A 19996-nucleotide genomic window follows, 5' to 3' on the forward strand; every position below is an offset into this window, starting at 1 on the left:
TAAAAAAATGGCCTACAGGCAACCAGACAGCAGCAATTTTCCAAATGTTACCAGAGCTGCCCTTGGAAAGAGCCGTCTGAGACGGATTCCCCAAGGAAGGGTTCTGTGCTGTACTGTGAACCATTCACCACACACACTTGTGCTCCAAGCAGAAGTTTGCAATGGCTCTGCTGCATGGTCTCAGAGGCAGGGAGTAGGGCCCCAGTCCATTCCTTCAGCTTTTTAAAACAAAAAACACAAAACCATCCCCTTTTGGTACCAGCATGACTAGAATCTCATAGCGGACAAAGCCAAGAGTTAGAGTTTGGGGAAAGTGACTATACCCTATACCGCTCTCTTGAAAAGACAGGCCCTTCCTTGCATCCAGACAAGATGTTCACCTCATAGAGCTTCCTTGGACCAGACCCTGCAGAGGCTACTTTTGACTGGAGGAAACGTAAGACCTTGAGAAAGGGTGACCATCATGCAACTCTAATGGATCTCAATAGCGTAATAAGGTATCCATCATGTTCAAGGCCTAAGAAGGAATGAAAACCTTTCTTACTGGAACACATGTGATTTTGACATAACCTGATTAATTGCAGATATTTGTTATGTCAGTCTGTTCACCTGCCAGTTCACGATGACGTCACAAGGGGCTGAAGATGGAACACAAGAGATCAGTGGCTTGGGGAGAAGGGGCCTTTTCAACATACCTGTTGTGCTTCCTCGTGGAACAGCTCTTGCACATGCGTGTCACTTCTCAGGCCAGCGGCGCTATGCACAAACATTTTATCTTTTATGTTAGAGCTGTATATCCAACGTGCAGTCATAATGCCAATCACAAGTCTGGGGGGCAGAGTAGGTGGTCAGCTATTCTCCCCAGACAAATTCCTGTAACACTGGGATCTCCACAGACGAGGATTCATGGTTTTGTTACTCCTAGTCAGAAGGGATGGGGAAGAAAAAGAAAGACCAACCTACTGTAATTTTCTAATTCTGCAGAAGACAAAGAAGCCCAAATCTGCCATTTAAGCAGCACCATCCTTTCAAACCATACCCTTATAACGACACCAGCATGTGAAATATAGGAGCTGCCTCTAATAAGGCATCTTGGTAGACCATGTTTAGTATGAAGACAAGAAAACAAAGTCCTGACCTTGGGGAAAAATTAGTGGACCCACTGGCAGCCAAGCTCCCCTCACCCTCCACCCCACCTCCTCCTCCTCCCCGGAGCGTGCCACGTCCCTGGTCCTCCGCCTACCTCCCAGCACTACCCGCCTGGCCGCTGCCAAATAGTTGTTTGGCAGCATCAGCACGCTCCAGGAGGGAGGGGGGAGAAGCGGGGATGCGGTGCGCTCAGGGGAGGAGGCGGGGAAGAGGCAGGGCCGGGGCAGGGATTTGGGGAAGGAGTTGGAATAGGGGCAGGCAGGGGGCAGAGTTGGGGCAGGGACTTTGGGAAAGGGGTTGTAATGGTGGAGGGACAGGGGTGGGAAGGAGTGGGGCAGGGGCGGGGCCTCATGGAAGGGGTTGAGTGGGGGCGGGACCAGGGAAAGAGCGGGGGTCGAGCACCCAGGGGAAAGAGGGGAAGTTGGCGCCTATGATTTGTACCATACCTCAAGGCAAGGTATGCCAGGCGTGTCACAGAACAGATAGCTTGACAGGTCCCTGCCCCAAACAGCTTACAATCAAAACAGAAGTGTGCACTAACAGATGAGAGTTAGGAGCAGAGGATGGGAAGGGACTACCTGGGTCATCGAGTCCAGTCCCTGGCTATCACAGGCAACCCTGTCATATAATCCCATTCAGAAACATATCAAGCTCCATCTTAAAACTAGTTAGTTTTCTTACTACTTTACTTACTACTTTTCTTACTACTTCAATTGGCAAACTATTCCAGAACCTCACTCCTCTGATGCTTAGAAATCTAATTTCCAACTTAAATTTATTCATGATCAGTTTATACCCATTCATTCTTGTGCAACATTGTCCTTTATCTTAGATAGCTCTTCCCTTTCCCCAGTGTTTATCCCCTGATGTATTTAGAGAGACCAATCTCAGCTGGGGCAAAGGACTTAACAACAGCATAAGGATTGAACGATGATGTTTAGCATATATTCTGATAGTTATTAAATTTGACAATGGGAACTTTTTTGTTCCTTTGGGTTTCTAACATCACTATTAATTACACTTCATGGTAACGGGACTTAACAAATACACACACAAAGAATCAATCATCATTATAAAATCCATGTTTACTTATTTGTATTTGAGTAGTGCCTAGAGACCCCAACTGAGATCGGCAATCCACTGCGCTAGGCGCTGTACAAACACATAGGGAGAGACAGTTTCTGTCCCCAGGAACATACAGTCTAAACAGAGAAAGGAAGATTATTGTCCTCAGCTTCAGGAACAGTGGGAGAGAGAAATTAAGGGAATTGCCCAAAGTCACACACAACATCGGAAGGCAAGCTGGGACTTAAATCCAGATCGCTCATGTCCCGGCCCCACAAGGGCCTTACCCACAAGACCATCCTTCCTTAACCAGCCTTCCTTTCTGATTCTGCCTTTGCCTTAAAACATAACATTGTGAGCACACTAGTATAGAAACAACGTCTGTGTTCCCCAGTAGTCGCACTGATGATCCTCCTTTGTAGCATTTCTGCTGTGCCTGGTACATTGGACAGCACAGGAGGTGTTTCTTTACCCTGTGCATTTGTCCTCTTAAGCAGCAGTGAAGCAGTTAAGAGTTCATGGATTCCCTGCTGCTCATTCCCTGCTTTGAAGCAAAAAAGAAAGAAAAAAAAATCCTTGACAATATCACAATCGGCTGCTGTTTTAGGGCGGTTGGGGCTTCAAGCAGGGAAGCAGCAGCAGGAGCAGATGAACCCTTAAGTTACAAAGATTGTGTTTTTATGCAAATAGCCCCAATGATGAAACTGGAGGGAGGAAAATACAGGACATGCAGGCTTTTAGACAAAATATTTTTCAAAGCGTTCCACAAGGCATCAGACTGCTCTTTAATGGGAAGAGATTTTATTTAGTAAAGGTTCCACTGTGATCACCAAAATTCATTTAATTTATGGAAGATACACCTGGAAGTAAAAATGAGCATCGCTGTCCTTGTTCATTTTACGGTGCTCATTTCTAAGACCCATGCGCTTGTTGGACACACAGAGGTAAAGCGTTCCTAGCAGCAAAAGTACATTTGCAAGAGTACATTTTCAGCAAGTCTGGAATATCGAGAAGTAATTATTCATTTACGATATCTTCCACAGGCAAATGTAAAGATCTTTTACATAGTAAGGCCCCAGTCATGAAATTTATCACTTGCAGGTGAACTGTGCTATAGGTTTCAGGACTGGGGTGCAACCTTGCCAGGATATTTTGCCCTCCTACTTTTTAAATCCTCCAACAGACTTGCTTCCTTCTTCTAGTCACTCTGGTCTCTGCAAATCCCTGCTCTCTTTTCTACTCCCCAATCCCTCTGCTTGTCTATTACTAACTTCTCTCTCTCCCTGCACACAGTCTCACCCCTGTTGGTCTGGGTGCTTTCTCCTCTGCAGCTACTGCTGTATTGAACAGCCTCTCTAATTTTTCTCCCTTTCCTATAACTTAACTCTACAATGATTTGTACACATACATAAATCACAAATATTTGCATTTATTTAGCATTGCAAAGCAATTTGGGATACTGTTTTATGTAGGACACTGTGCAAGATACGTAAATGAAAGGAAAATAAATATTTTGCTCTGATTCTGCAAGGACTTACACACACTTAACTTTGTACAATGTGAGTCATCCCATTAAAGTCGACAGAATTTCTCACAGTTATGTAAGATAAATAAACACACTTCTTTGTGAGATCAGGGTCTGAGATTGTAGTCTTTGGGGCAGGGACCTTCTTCTTGTTATGTGTGTGTATATAGATGCCTAGCTTAATAATACCACCACAAAATATCCATCTAGGTTAGAACATAAGAATGGCAATACTGGTTCAGACCAATGGTCTATCTACCCCAGTATCCTGTCTTCCAGCAGTGGCCAATGCCAGATGCTTCAAAGAGAATGAATAGGACAATCATCAAGTGACCCATCTCCTGTCATTTGGTCTCAGTATCTGGCAGCCAGAGGCTTTGAGACACCCAGAGCATGGGGCTGCATCCCTGACCATTTTAACTAATAGCCACTGATTGATAAATTCTTGGACAATAGATCTAATTCTTTTTTGAATCTAGTTATAGTTTTGACCTTCACAACATCCTCTGGCAATGAGTTCCACAGGTTGACTGCACGCTGTGTGAAGAAATACTTCTTTTTGTTTCTTTTAAACCTGCTGCCTATTAATTTCATTGGGTGACCCCTGGTTCTATCTAGCATTTGCCACACCATGGCTGAAGCATGTTATGCTACATACACCATTCAAAAATTAGTCAGCTAGAATAATAATTCCTTTCCCCAAATATAGAATTAGGGCCTAATTCAAATCTTGATTGATAGTCACTTCCCTAGCACTAAATAAATCAGTGAAATGTAACCAATGACCACGTATCTGTTTCCCCATGGCTTTCATGGCTAAGAGCAAAACAAGAGCTTTTGGGGAAATATGTCCATTGCAGTTTTAAGGAAAAATAATTATGTAGGATTGATTTTTTGTTTGCTTTTATGGTGACAAGTAATTTGGAAGTGGAGATACTTTCATATTTAATTATAAAGGCTTATTCTGGAAGATGAAAATTACAGGCTTTAGTGTGCATTCTGCAACTCAAACTGCCTTTGTACCTTTTCAAAGGTTTCAGAGTAGCAGCCGTGTTAGTCTGTATCCACAAAAAGAAAAGGAGGACTGTGGCACCTTAGAGACTAACACATTTATTTGAGCATAAGCTTTCGTGAGTTACTCACGAAAGCTTATGCTCTAATAAATGTGTTAGTCTCTAAGGTGCCACAAGTCCTCCTTTTCTTTTTAGCTTTTCAAACTAAGACTATTTCATTAATATTCACATTAAAGAAGCTTCTCAGCCAAAATCACTACTCTAAGCTACTCAGCAGATGGCTGATTTTAAAGAAAAGAGGTTAATACATTTCCAACCGCAATTGTGTGTGGTCCAATGACCTCTGAAGGGGCTCCCTTCCTGTTACAGGAGTTACTTTCAAGGCTTGTTTTGTGACAGGACCCAACAGCCTAGAGTACTTTGTTTTCAATAAATCCCCTAAACCCTCATCATGGTCAAGTTTTTAAAAACACTTAATTTTGGGGACACCAAGGAAAAATGAATTAAAGATAAATCAGATGGCAGTCAGCACAATAAACTTAAATAGCACACTCAGGAACGTTTGATTATATACAAATACAACAATGTTCTCCAGGTAATGTAATATCCAAGCTAATTTTGTTGCTCTTCTATATTTTGAAAACAATAGTAACAGAGTATTACATATTAAGGACAAACCTTTACTCTTGTAGTACATCAATTTTACAGCCTGACCTGTCTTACTTCTATTTAAAGTTGTTTATAAGGTCCCCACCACCTTAGGTAACTAAACACTGTTACACTTATGCTGTAAATGACCACCTATAATGACAAAACAAGAACAAACCCCACTGGAAGGATTTATATAATAAAATAAATCACAGAAGTAAATGACATTTGCCACCATTGCATTGTTCACTCTGGCTGTATGTCCTCTCTCTTTCTCTGACACCCTGTCTGTCCTGTCTATTTATACCAGGGGTTCTCAAACTGGGGGTCGGGACCGCTCAGGGGGTCGCGAGGTTATTACATGGGGGGGTCGTGAGCTGCCAGCCTCCACCCCAAACCCCGCTTTGCCCCCAGCATTTCTAATGGTGTTAAATATATAAAATAGTGTTTTTAATGTATAATGGGGGGTTGCACTCAGAGGCTTGTTATGTGAAAGGGGTCACCAGTACAAAGGTTTCAGAACCACTGATTTAGACTGTAAGGGCCTGTCTCTCGCTCTGTTTATACAGAGGCCAGCACAACAGGGTCCTGGTCTCATCTGCCCTTAGGCACTACTATCATGAATATTACAGTATAAATAAAACACTGAAGTGAACCAAAATATTCTTGATGAGAGAGCTCTCACCTCTTTGACAACCTACAGGAAATACAGCCACCCACCTCTTATCATTAACTGTTCTTTTTATTGTTTTTTAATCATAAAAAAGAGATGTCCAAGGAAGCTCACAGACGGGACAGCTATTCCTTCCAAGATTTACCAGCATACAGACTAGATCTCGGTAGCCTCTCTGAAGAAAGAAAAGGAGGACTCGTGGCACCTTAGTGACTAACCAATTTATTTGAGCATACGCTTTCCTGAGCTTCAGCTCACTTCATCGGATGCATTCAGTGGAAGTGAAAGCTGATGCTCAGATAAATTGGTTAGTCTATAAGGTGCCACAAGTCCTCCTTTTCTCTTTGCGAATACAGACTCTGAAACCTGTCTTTGAAGAAAGCAGCTTCACCAGCCACAAACGTCACCTTGCACAGCTCACAAGCCTGCTCGGGGGCCCGTAAGTGCACGTTCTCCGAAGCTCGGCTCGCCGGTCGTTTCATCCTCCCAGCCATCCGAGCCGTGCCGGGCAGGTGCGTGCGCCGGGCAGGTTGAGCTGACGAGTCCTAGAAGGGACCAGGAAGGAGGGCGAGCCCTGCCCACCTTCAAGCTGGGAGCCGGAGTTTCCTGGATCCGGGAGGCACCTGCAGCGCCCTGCCCCCGCCTTGATCTGCTTGTGAAGATCCTGCACCTGAGGCTCCCTTTCCTCTCCTGCCTGTCACTCTTGCCCCCCCCCCCCCGCTTTGCCCTCGGAGGGGGGCAGGGAGCAGCAGCCGGGCCCCTGGTTCTCTGCTCAGTCAGTGGCAGTTTACGGGGTGAGTGAAAAGAAACCAGAAGTTGTTTGCCCTGGAAGCAGCAACCCCCCCGGTGCTCGCTCCGCGCCTGGGGTCCAGCCCACTCGCCCCGCCCCACCACCAGCCCGTTATCCGGCCCTGGGCTCACGTACCCCCGCGCAGCAGCTGCTGGCTCTGCTCACCTGGGCCCCCTGGCTGGGGCAGGGTTCACTCCCCGCTCCCCCCGACTCTGGCCTGGGGGCGTCCCCTCCCCTCCCCCAGGCTCGCCTTACCCTGGGGTGGGGCTGTGCCTCCCCTCAGACAGCCCCGGCCGGGCCGGGCCGTGCGTTCTGCTGCGATCCGGGACGGCGGAGGCGAGCCGCCAGCCAGCACTGCCCTGCCCGCGCTCTCCTGGGCCGGGCACTCAGTGCCACGTGGGCCTGGCCCTGCTGGGGCTGCGGCGGCGGGACGTGGGGGTGGCCTCTCCCCAGGCAGGGACACTCCCTGCTCCTTTGCACAGGAGCCGGAGAGCGCAGCCCTAGAGCCTCCTCTCGCCATCCAGCCGCAGTCACCCTCCATGCCCCCGACCACAGCTAAAGGCCAGCACCCCCTTCCCCAGCATGGGGCTGGTTGTTGCTCCCGTGCTGTGCTAGGCAGCCTCAAGGGGACACAGACCACAGGGCTTCCCCAAAGAGCTCACTTGCCTCCAGAAAGCAGGAGGGGCGGCAACCCCAACAGCTGGATGGCCCTTATTATTGATTTAGACTTACACACATCCAGCTAACCTACCTCTAGCTACCAAATACGGCCCTGATCCTGCCACCACTTCCTGAGGTCAGCAGGCTCTCTGCCCTGACTTAGGGGAGCAAGGGCTAGGGCTTTGTCTTTCTTAGTGCTGATATTGGCATTCCTAGACTGTAAATACTCCAGCTCTCACTCACACCAGTAAATCCAGAGTAACTCCATTACAAGGGTGTTTGATTCAGAGCTGAGAGCAGAATTAGATCCCTAGGGGGCAAATCCTAGCCCCATTGCAGTGAATGGGAAAACTCCCACTAACCTCAGGAGGGCCACAATTTCACCCATAGTGTGTGGAGTCTGGAAGTGGATGAGGCCTGTTTGGTATTTGGCCCCTTCCTAACCCTGTTTGTGCAGCATTGTGTCCTGCAGTATATTTTCTACTAGTCCTAGTAAGAGACAACGCTTGTTGGTTGCATCCAAAGGGAGCAGCACACGTAACAGGAGCCTTGTACAATTTTGTCTGTTGCAGTCAGAAGGGAGGGAATGCGACAGGTTATATATGCAAACAGAGAATGAGTCCCATTATCTGAGATAATAGGCACAACATCCTGCTTGGCAAGCCTGTTCGTTTATTCTTTATTGACACTCAGGGAACATGATTTTTTCCCCTTAAGGGCGGAGGACAATGAGGCACATAAACAGTCAAATAAGGATGCTAGGCAGCAGCATCCTGTGTTTCACAGAAAACATGAAACCGATCATCATTTCCTTATTTCTTATTCATAATGGAGGCTTTCGATTTATCCTAGCACTTTGTGAAAAGAAATTCTCACACACCCAAATTCAGCCTGATGGAGCACAGTGGGCATAATGTGCTCCATCAGGCTGAACTTGGGTGTGTGCATAAGGGCTTATCTACGCAAGGGCATTTCATAATAGCTCTTCCTAAATAGCTCCCGATGTGGCACACTAAGGGGTTGTCGACGCTGGAAATTTGCAAAGTAGATTTAAAAAAAGAAAAGGAGTACTTATGGCACCTTAGAGACTAACACATTTATTTGAGCATAAGCTTTTGTGAACTACAGCTCACTTTATCAGATTGAGGCACTCTTATCTGGAATTCCCTTCTGTCCTATACAGGTTCTGAGGTCCTGCCCATCATCAGTATCTGAGCACCTTCCCGTGGTGCATTAAGCAATGTGACTACACTTCTGTAGTCTGTTCTCTCATCCTCTCCCCTGGGGGACAAGTGTACGCTGTGGAATGCCGTATTTTGGTAGGGGTTTAGAATTTGTTATGTATTTATGCTGGAGAAGGCAAGGTCAAATAAATTTGCCTTGCACTTGGAGCAGAAGATGGTGAAGTTTGATATGGTCCTCAGTTCCTAAGACTTCATGCCACAGTCTCAGATCAACACCAGAGAAAGTTCTGTCTCCCCCAGAGATGAGCTTTAACCTTTCTGTAGAGAGTTACGTTGGGCCAGAGGCACATAGTTGTTGCCCAGGATCTTCATCTCACACCTTTATGTAAACTTTAAGAAATCCTGCCCCCGAGCTCCTTGAAGACTGGGACTGAGACTTTGAACTTGAGTTGAAATTCTATGAGAAGCTAGTGCAGAGAGCAGAGGACAAATCTGATGCGTTGGCAAAAGCGTGTGCTGCGGAGGGGGCACTCTGCAGAGTTCTGGATTAGGTGGAGTTTCCTAAGCGCTGAAGTTTTTGTCCCCACGTATATTGCATTGCTATAGTCCAGACAAGTAACAAAGGTATGAATAACTGAGGCCAGGTCTTCATCTGCCAGGATGGGACAGAGTCTTCTAGCCAACCAGAGATGTTAAAGTATTACTCATGGATGCTGCTATGTGAGAGCTTAACATCAGTGAGGAATCCAATTGTAGGTGGGTATATTTAATCAAAGGAGACTGAACCGTCACTGCAAACACAGACTCAGAGACATTACGGACATAAGGGACTCTCGCAATGGCCTAATCTGACCTCCTGCATGTTGCAGGCCACAGAAGCTCACTCAGTCATCCCTGTAATAGACCCCTATCCTCAGGCTGAGTTACTGATGTCCCCAAATCTTAATTTAAAGTCTTCAAGTTGCAGAGAATCCACCATTTACTCTAGTTCAAACCAGCATGTGACCTATACCCCACACTGCAGAGGAAGAGGGAAAAAACCTAAGGGGTCTCTGCCAATTTGACCAGGGGGAAAATTCCTTTCAAACCTCAAATATGGCAATCAGTTAGACCCTGAGCAGGTGGGCAAGATCCGCCAGCCAGACACCTGGGAAAGAATTCTCTGCAGTAACTCAGGGCCCTCTCCGTCCAGTGTTCCACCTCCAATTGTTGGAGATATTTCCTAATAGCAGTTGCAGATCAGCCATATGCCATTGTAGGCAATTTCATCATAACATCTCCATCATAAACTTATCAAGCTCAGTCTTAAAACAAATTAGGTTTTTTGCCCCCACTACTCACCTTAGAAGGCTGTTCCAGAACTTCACTCCTTTGATGATTAGAACCCTTCATGTAATTTCAAGCCTAAACTTATTGATGACCAGTTTATACCCATTTGTACTTGTGCAGACATTGGCCCTTAACTTAAATAACTCCTTTCCCTCTGTGGTGTTTATCCTTCTGATGTATTTATAGAGAGCAATCATCTCTGTCCACATCCTTCCTTTTGTTAAGCTAAATAAGCCAAGCTCCTTAAGTCTCCTCTCATAAGGTAGGTTCTCTATTTCTCTAACCATCCTAGTAGTTCTTTCGCTGCACCTATTCCAGTTTGAATTAATCTTTCTTAAGCATGGGAGACTAGAATTTCACACAGTAGTGCAGATGAGGTCTCACCAGTGCTTGTATAATGGTAGTAACACTTCCCTATCTCTACTGGAAATGCATCACCTGATGCATCCTAACAGGTTTCAGAGTAGCAGCCGTGTTAGTCTGTATCCCCAGAAAGAACAGGAGTCCTTGTGGCACCTTAAAGACTAACACATTTATTTGAACATAAGCTTTCGCGAGCTACAGCTCACTTCATCGGATGCATGCAGTGGAAAATACAGTGGGGGGTTTTATATACACAGAGAACATGAAACAATGGATGTTACCATACACACTGTAACGAGAGTGATCAGGTAAGGTGAGCTATTACCAGCAGGAGAGAAAAAAAACCTTTTGTAGTGATAATCAAGGTGGGCCATTTCCAGCAGTTGACAAGAGCGTGTAATTACACAAAGTAAAACTATTCCCCCCCCCCCCCCCCCCCCCCCCCCCCCGTTTCTCACACGTTCTTGTCAACTGCTGGAAATGGCCCAACTTGATTATCACTACAAAACGGTTTTTTTCTCTCCTGCTGGTAATAGCTCACCTTACCTGATCACTCTCGTTACAGTGTGTATGGTAACACCCATTGTTTCATGTTCTCTGTGTGTATAAAATCCCCCTACTGTATTTTCAACTGCATGCATCCGATGAAGTGAGCTGTAGCTCACGAAAGCTTATGCTCAAATAAATTTGTTAGTCTCTAAGGTGCCACAAGTACTCCACAAGCACTCCTGTTCTTGATGCATCCTAGGATTCCATTAGCGTTTTTATGGCCTGCATCACATTGGCTATTCATACTCATCCTGTGATCAACCAATAAACCCAGGTCTGTCTTCTCCTCTGTCACTTCCACCTTATACATCCCCAGTTTATAGCAAAAATTCTTGTTGTTAGCCCCTAAGTGCATGACCTTGCACTATTAAATTTCATTCCATTTCTATTACCCCCGTTTTCTAGGTCATCCAAATCTTCTTGTATGATACTCTAATCCTCCTTCCTATTTGCAATACCTCCTAATTACGTAAAGTCATTTTACTGCTAGTATTGCCTACCTGACTATTACAGTCAGTGATATTGGTATTATCTTTCCTCTTGTTGTCCATTCTCCTACCCTCTATTGTTCCTTTTCCCATTGCTATCTCTTTTGCTTGATTTTCCTCCTGCTCAATATTAGAATCAGGTGAGGAGATTACTGTCCAACTGTCTCCCCCACATTGCTAGTTTAAAGCTCTTTTAATTAGCTGTGCCAACCACCAACCCATAAGTCTATTTTCCTCCCTACTCAGGTGGAGTCCATTCCAAGAAAACAATACTCTGTCCATGAATGCCTCCAAGTGGTTAACCATTCCAAAGCCCTCCTTGTAGTACCACCTCCTGGACCATCTATTGATCATCATACTCTTGTCTTGCCTTCTCTTTTCTCCTCTAGGGACAGATAGAATCCCACTGAAGATCATCTGAGCCTCCTTACTTCTTTAAGTGGCTTCTCCAGCCTGGCGTAGTCTGGCTTGATAGCAAGAACCTATCAGTATCATTTATTCCCATGTGAAAGAAAAATCAATGGACTCTTTCCTGCTCCCAGTACATCCTTTTCAGTCTCAGGTTCACATCCTGTATCTTAGCTCTCAGCAGACAGCACACCCTTCTGTTCTGCAGATCAGCTCTGGTGACAGACCTGTCTGCTGTTCTTAGTAGGGAGTCCCCAGTCATGTAGACCTGTCTCTTCCTGGTGCTGGTGCAATTATTCAGCCTTCCTTCCTTCTGTTCTTTCTGGCTGCAATCTTCTTGTCTTCTGTTCTCACTTGTAGTCTTCTGCAAATAATCCTCTATCCTCCTGGCTGTCTCCATTGTCTCTTCCCATATTGTTGTAGGACTAGCCACTCTTTTTTTCTTCCTTGCTCTTTAATCTGCCCACCAGCATTACCTCTGTCTTGCTCGGGTTTTGCTTCAACCAGTGGCTCATTATCCATGAGCTGATCTCATCCAGGCCCTGGGCCATCTTGTTAATGGTATGGTCGTACATGGTGAAGAATAGGTAGAGCTGTGTGTTATCTGCATATTGTTGATCCTTCAGTCCATGTTGTCTGACCAGTTCACCTAAAGGTTGCATGTAAATGTTGAAGAGGACTGGAGAACTGATCCTTGTGGGACTCCACAAATCAGGGGGTAAGTGGGGGGGGGCAGTTTTCCCTTATTGTTTGTTGAGTGTGTTCCTTCAGGACACATTACCCTGGACTCCTGCCACTCTTTCAGGTGAGGCAGCATTATCTCATGGTAAATAATGCCAAATGCTGCAGAGAGGTCCAGGGGGATTTGAATGGATGTCTGCCTTTTATCCATTAACTGGAGGAGTTCATCCAGCAATAACACAAAAGCAGTTTCAGCTCCATGTCCTGGCCTGAACCTAGATTGTGCTGGGTCTAGAATATTATCTTAAATTAGGTGATCTTGTAGTTGGCCTTGCTTACCTTCTCTATGAGCTTGCTCAGGAATGGGAGGTTTCACACTGGGCAGTAATTGGCTAGAACCAATGTATCCAGGGTGGGTTTCTTTAGTGTTGGTCAGACTATTGAGTGTTTGAAGGAGGACGGGATGATTCTGTCACTGAATAACGTGTTGGCTACTTCAGTTGGGGAAATATTCTGGAATAGCTAAAGCATTTTAAAGTTGCACCCTACCTTATTTTGAAAATAACTTCCCCATGTAAACACCCTAAAATTGTTCTCTCAGAGACAGGAAGTGAACTGCGGTCAGAATGGTGCAATTAGGTGGAGCACAAACTCAAATGTGGTGGGTAGAAAGCTGCGCCCTGAAGGATAGGGAGGTCTAACTCAGACCTGCTGTCTAGAACAATAAATATCTATGTATGAAAAACATCGACTTTTAAAAACCCACGTCCTGAGGATGTAAATCTCTAAAGATCTCTCCTTTCACCTGCCTACCCTTCCACCATCCTCCCTTCAAAGACCTATGTGTTCATTACAACTAGAAGAAAACAGATTCTCTAATCATAGAATATCAGAGTTGGAAGGGACCTCAGGAGATCATCTAGTCCAACCCCCTGCTCAAAGCAGGACCAATCCCCATTTTTTTTTTTTTTTTTGCCCCAGATCCCTAAATGGCCCCCTCAAGGATTGAACTCACAACCCTGGGTTTAGCCAGTGTTCAAACCACTGAGCTATCCCTCCCTCCAGGTTTCACTTACACCAGTGCAAATCACCATTTAATTTTGTGATGTAAAATTGATGTAAACTAGAAAAATTAAGACAGCTGATTTTAGTGATTTGCATTAGGATTCAGTGTGGATGGGGAGGAAGGTTTGTGTGCATAATTGTACTTTGAGCAAGAAGTTAAGGATAGGTTTTCAAAAGCGTTAAAAAATGACCTAAATATGCTCCCACTTAAGTCAATGGGAGTTTTACCATCATCTTCACTGGGAGCAGATAGGTTAACACTGGGTATTTTTGAAAATCCCACCCTAGCATTTAAGTGCAACCATATGTGTTTCTGATGAGTGTTAAATTTCATTTACCTTTAGCAATGCTTAGCCCTTTAGTAAAAGGGTCCAGACTGATATGCCACAGTTATTTTTGTAAGTCTACTCAATAAATCATTCCCAAATGTATTGAAATATTTTTGAGAGAACAGTGAAAATGAGAAGTGGTAAGCAATATACTACAGAACACGCTCTAAAATTACATATAGGAAATATGTGGTGTGGTGTGGTATAAATAAATTCTCTCTCTCCAACCTGTAAAGCGAAGCTACTTAGTTCAGCTGGGTGGGGGGAAATATAATTAATACATTAAAACGTTTCTAAAAATGTCCTAAAATATCTTTGTTACACATACGAACAATATGAACTTGAAGTTTGATATCTTGAGTGGTTTCAGGGTCCCTATGGAAAGCCAGGAATCTCCCCTTTCCAATAATACAGAACTCCCATTTCAAGGTTATGAGATGCCAATCCTAGCAGGACTGAATATTGTTCCTCTTAGACTTTAAAATAGAAATATCTCCTTTCTCCATAAAATCATACTATGCCAGCCATTTGAAACTGCTCAGAGGATTGGAATGTGGAGGCGGATTAATGGGTAGAGTCGATGAAGTGATAAAAAGATGATCTACAACGAGAGCAAGCAAGCAGGCCGAGAACAAATTCTGGGGGCCAAGAAGTGTAGCAGATCAGACAGCAGAAAGCAGATTCCTGAGGTGCGAAAGATAGTAGCAGACAGGTTAGTCAGCAAGAAGGAAGTGAGCCATATTTAAAATGGCTACCAACTTGAGTGATCATCATTTAACTAAACAGAGACTGGGAGCACTATAAGTGGAGGAAAATGTGCAAAATATTCTTACTTACAGGCATATTAATAAGGACCGTCACAAGGTTCACCTTCTGCACCACATGCAAAGCCCTTTGACCAGTCTTCTCTAACACACACAGCAATGTGCATATTTTAAAAACAACCTCAAAAGAAAACACTCTACTACACACATAATTCTTGCCCTAGAGAGAGGATGAGAGAGAGAATGAACCACATGTGATGGAAGTTTAATTTGAACTAGCCTGGTGCTTTTGATTTAACAACAGCAAAGTCCCTGTATTTCTGCCTTTGTGAAGTGGCACTAATAATCAGATCTGACCATGAGAAAAAATCATATAGAGGCAACTGTGAAAGCTAACGTGTTCAGTGTCACAGCTTGTACTTCTGTACCTGTGCCAGCTTACCTCTCTCAAATAACAGTTCATAAGGTTATGCAGCCTAGGGAATATTATCTGTTCTGAAAGAAGGCACTGGCTAAAATATAATATTGGTGTAATGAACTGTGTCAGCAGATAGAAATGTAACTTGTGGCTATGGTCATGAATACACATGTTTACAGACCAGTAAGAGAGCTGTACTGGCATAGAAGATACTGTAAGATACCAGAGACATGCGTACGCTTGCAGAACCACAGCCAAACTGCTTTGCTAATCAGTGGGTAGTAGTGTATGCATCCGATGACGTGAGCTGTAGCTCACGGAAGCTTATGCTCAAATAAATTTGTTGGTCTCCAAGGTGCCACAAGTCCTCCTTTTCTTTCTATGATAACCGTTACAGTATCATACTTTGGCTCTTGTGTATGTGATGCACAGAAGCACTGGCCAACAAAATGAACTCCAGCTGGGAAAATGCTAGTCAAGCCAGAAAAAAGGAACAGTTATGGTTTGGTGATGCTGGGATTCAGAACACAGGGCCAAAAGCTGCCTTGCAATACACCCACAAAACTTCTGCTGAGCGCATACAACAGGGGGAAAGAATCAGTCTTTTTCAGAAAGTGCATGGCTGCTGACACCTACATAGATCAGTAGCTTGGAGTGGAAATTTGGGTGGGACCCAAATTATGGCTCATGGGCAATGACGAAAGCTCTGGTGTTACAGCAAATCATTGATACTGCATATTACTGTGGATTATTGCATATTATATTTGAATACCAGGGCGCATGATTATAGGGGAGTGGTGTAGATAGTGCAGAGAAGGGATCTGAGAGCAGGGATGCTGGGTGCTGAGCTGCTCAGTGGAGAGGAACGAACCCTGCAGTCCCACAGGCAGGTACAGGTTAAGCTGGGGAGGGAAGGGCGCTAATCAGCATGCTTGCGGGGCCTGGCTCTCATCAAAGCCATGCAGAGCCGGAAGAAACTTGAGGTGCTGAGCGCAGTGGGACTGACTAGGCTGTTCCACTCTGCTCCCTCCCAGCATGGCGTTCTGCAGACAGGCCAAGAACCACTCACTCTTCAGCCAGGAGTTTCTGATCCGTAATCACAAGGACCTCAGCTTCTGCATTCACACAGGCTTGTACTTGGGAGGGCCTGCGTGCGAGCTGGGTGGGTGATGGTCCACTGATGGCTACACCTGTGACAGACAGATTTGGAGTGGGATAGGTTGCAAAGAAAATGTAGGAAACAGAAATTATTAGTGAATGACCTTTAGGAGGAGGAATTAAGTCCTTCAGCAAAGTAGAGTATGAACTTACAAATACCATTACCCCAACCATCCAACACTTGTGTACAATAAGTTAAGAGGCGGGGGGGAGGGGGGGAACGTGTCTATGTGCGAGAGAGAGCGAAATCATAGGCTGGTGTGCGTGTGCATATGTGAGTTAATAGGCTGGTGTCAGTGTAGGTTGCACTGCTAAATTATGAGGAAGACAATCTAGTGTCAGAAAATTAGCACTGATAAATGTTCACTGGGAAAATGTTCTAACATCCTTTCCTACAGTGAAAGGCAGCTTAAGCATCAATTATCTTTTTTAAATGTCAATTATTAGCTACCATCAAGTATGTTACTCAGGTATTCCACAGAGCTGCTCTTGTTCATGTAAGGCTTCAAGGCACTCAGATAACAATGATGGGCAAGGTACCACTTGGTTGGAAGTTAGATACACAAATGAACTACAACATGTTTGTTTTTTTAAAGAAATCAAATTGCTTGGAAAGGCTCTAACAGAGGAAAAACCACTCTGCCTGTTCCACACTATCCTTAGCATTGTATTTAAAAAGAAACAACCGCTCTCAAATTTGAGGCAATCACACCCTGAGCAATCTAAACTTTCGCCTGCCTTTTCTTGTACCAGAGAAAGTGACATAACCACCTTTGACATAGGCTGAAAGAGTCTATCCGTTCTAAACATCACTGTAGGGAAGGAATACAGGGTTAGCTCACAGTATACGATTGCTCAAGGCCCAGAGCTTCCAGAGCACTCCCTGTCACCACACCGACAAGCTTCCTTCCTCCTGGCCCAAACCTTGATAGAGTACATGAAGGGTCCAGCTCCTCTCCCTGTAGTCATAATTCTAACCTGCCTCCTGAAGAAGTCCTTTTGAAACCACCAACCACTCAATAATGGCAAGAACTTGGACAACTTTCCTATCTCCGTAATAACAAGTATCCCTGACCTGCCCTGGCTGGGATGATTTAACTGGGACTTGGTCCTGCTTCGAGCAGGGGGCTGGACTAGATGACCTTCTGAGGTCCCTTCCAACCCTGATATTCTATGATTCTATGCCCATATTAAACTTGTGACAAAAGGGCTCTCTGGCTTTAGCACACAACTCCCTACCTACACTTGTATCTTTCAAACTTCCCTGAACAAGCAGCTCAGAAAATGAGTTAATGCAGTTCCAGGATACAATGATTCTGGTATACAGCTGCAGCTGAGGAACATATACAATATGGTTGTGGATTTTTTCAATTAACCAAGTGCCCAAACCTTCATAATGACCCCAAAAGCAGTCCCAACCACCCACAGTCCTCTGCAACTTGGGAGACCTGGTTCTATTCCCGGCTCAACCACTGGCCTGTTGGGTGATCTTGGGCAAGTCACATCCCTTCCTGTGTCTTGGTTTCCCAATCTATAAAGTGGAACAGTAAAACTGACCTCCTTTGTAAAGCTAAAGGAACAGAACAGGATTAACACCTTTGCAAAACTATCATGAAAACTTACCTACCCAGGGACAAAACCTACACTCATCTAGTCTTTACCACAATTATAATTTAAAAGTATTATGTTTTACTTGCCTGTGAAAAAATCCAGGCAAGTGGATGAGTAGAATTTTCAAGATTGGATTTACCAGGTGACATTTTACCAACCCATCATATTTAATTCCTGCAAATGATCAACAGAAGTGGACACATCTGCACACATCTGACAGGTTTAATAATTTAAAGCATGGGTTGGCTGCTGTGATAGAGCATGTAAACTTGAAGGAGAGCCCTGCAGTGGAATAGAAAAGAGGCGTACAGGAAGAGGCCACTTACTTGAAAGACCATTCCAGTGTTGCTGGCTTCACCAACTTCTGAAAGGAAAACACATACCTGTTCCATTTTCAGTCTCTCTCAAAAAATTGTTGGTTCCCAATGAAAGACTTGCACTTGTTTAACTCCATGTCTTGAGAAATAGATTAGACAAAACATCACACTAGTTACTGTAGGAAACAATCATCCACTGGCTTAGTAAGGGTGATGGATGAGATCAGTACTAAGTCTTTTCCAGACTCTCGTAATAACCAGCCTCCACTTATGTGAGTAGATCACTGGAGTAGAGCTTCAGCATGGTTTATCACATGAAGTAAAAGGAAAATTCCAAGTTAAAGGAACAGGGATTGTATCCCTCTAAACACATGGAGCACCAATTCTGACAGGTCAGGCTGTTAAGGAAGTCATATTAAGAGCAAGATGATTACACTTCTCTGTATAACCATAGCAAATATTAAAGATAGCTTAATGTGTTATTCTCTTTGCAATAATATTGGCTCAGTGAACAATTAGGGGATATTTGTATTCCAACTTGGTTTGCAACAATTACTACTTATAAAAGAAAACTGGGGTAGATAAATATATATATTACATCAAATTATTGACAAATGTCCCTATTTTCAAGATCACAGATCTACACTATTTCACAATGTTACATTTAAAGCACGAAAGCCAACAGTCTTAGGCTATCAAGTTCAGATTTAAATGTTGCCTTGTTTCCAATAAATAACTAAAAATAAGCATCACTAAAGTAAGAAAATATAACAGAATACAGAAAACAGATCTGCTGAATAAGGAGGTGCAACTTTCTCAGTCATATTTCAAAGTACGCCCACAATCTAAGATTTGTTTTACACATTTTTAAAATTACGACTGCAATCATGTTTACATATCTTGTGTGGTTCTTTATACATTGTTTTCTTTACAATGCTATAGGTGTACATTTCAGTAAAATCACAACAGAAGTGATGCACCATATTTATATGTATAGTGTACTCAACCCATATTTATTGGATGCATGTTTCTCGTTGCTTGCGCAACCATGTAATGGTGCACTGACTGAAAGCAATGTGCATAGCAGTACGGAGACTAAAAAGGAGTAGAGTAAGGAGAGTCATACTAGCTTTAACTCAGAGTTTACATGACTTTGTGTGTTAGCTATATCACAGTATATGTAAAGATATCAAGTCTACTTCTTATGCAAAGTCAAACAGATTTCCAATCAGCAGATCTATACATTTCTCAAAATGATTTTGTTACTGGAAATGGTCTTATAATTATATACCAAAATCATCAATACTAAAAACATTTCAGTAAAATAATGACACTAAAAATATGCAAAGTGACTAGAGATTAGCACTAGGGCTTGCTTTTATTTTTGATCACAAGATTTATTCTTCCTTATAAATGCACTATGCTAGGATTTGCAATTCTTCTGATGGATTCTGCTTCAATGCAGGAAGAATATGCTCTATTAAATTATATATTACACACACTGTGCATTTTTTATGCAATATATTCAAAACTTATTAAAATTTACATTTCTGACATATACAGTTAAACGTACTAAGACCTAATTCTTATTTACACTATGGCCTCCAGTGTACATAAAAAGCTGTCTCACTTATCTTTTGCTATCCAACTCCTCAGTAATGCAATCAACTCAAAATTTCTGAATTAAAATTAGTAGCAAGTGTGGTAATAATGTTCTACATCTATAGGAGGGGAAAAAACAGGAAACAAGCCCTATGAAAATGTGCTGTACCCCATAATCAAATATTTAAATATTTGACTTATTTGTTA

General features: G+C 43.7%; 1 protein-coding gene across 4 annotated transcripts in view; it reads right to left on the reverse strand.

The window, feature by feature from the left end:
• SLC12A8 (solute carrier family 12 member 8) overlaps positions 1 to 7257 on the reverse strand; it is a 94851-nt gene extending 87594 nt beyond the window's left edge. For 2 of the 4 annotated variants that reach the window (XM_043525536.1, XM_007057055.4), the window contains exons 1-2: positions 7119 to 7257; positions 696 to 921 (exon numbers count right to left, since the gene is read on the reverse strand). In XM_043525536.1, coding sequence (XP_043381471.1) covers positions 696 to 812 — 117 coding nt within the window. In that variant the 5' untranslated portion in view covers positions 813 to 921; positions 7119 to 7257. Of the gene's footprint in view, positions 1 to 695; positions 922 to 6480; positions 6862 to 7028 lie in introns of those variants that run through there. The other 2 variants (XM_043525534.1, XM_043525535.1) reach the window with 2 other exon arrangements.
• Positions 7258 to 19996: the final 12739 nt, after the last annotated feature.

Source organism: Chelonia mydas, chromosome 11 (genome assembly GCF_015237465.2).
Source record: "Chelonia mydas isolate rCheMyd1 chromosome 11, rCheMyd1.pri.v2, whole genome shotgun sequence".
Classification (NCBI taxonomy): domain Eukaryota; kingdom Metazoa; phylum Chordata; order Testudines; family Cheloniidae; genus Chelonia; species Chelonia mydas.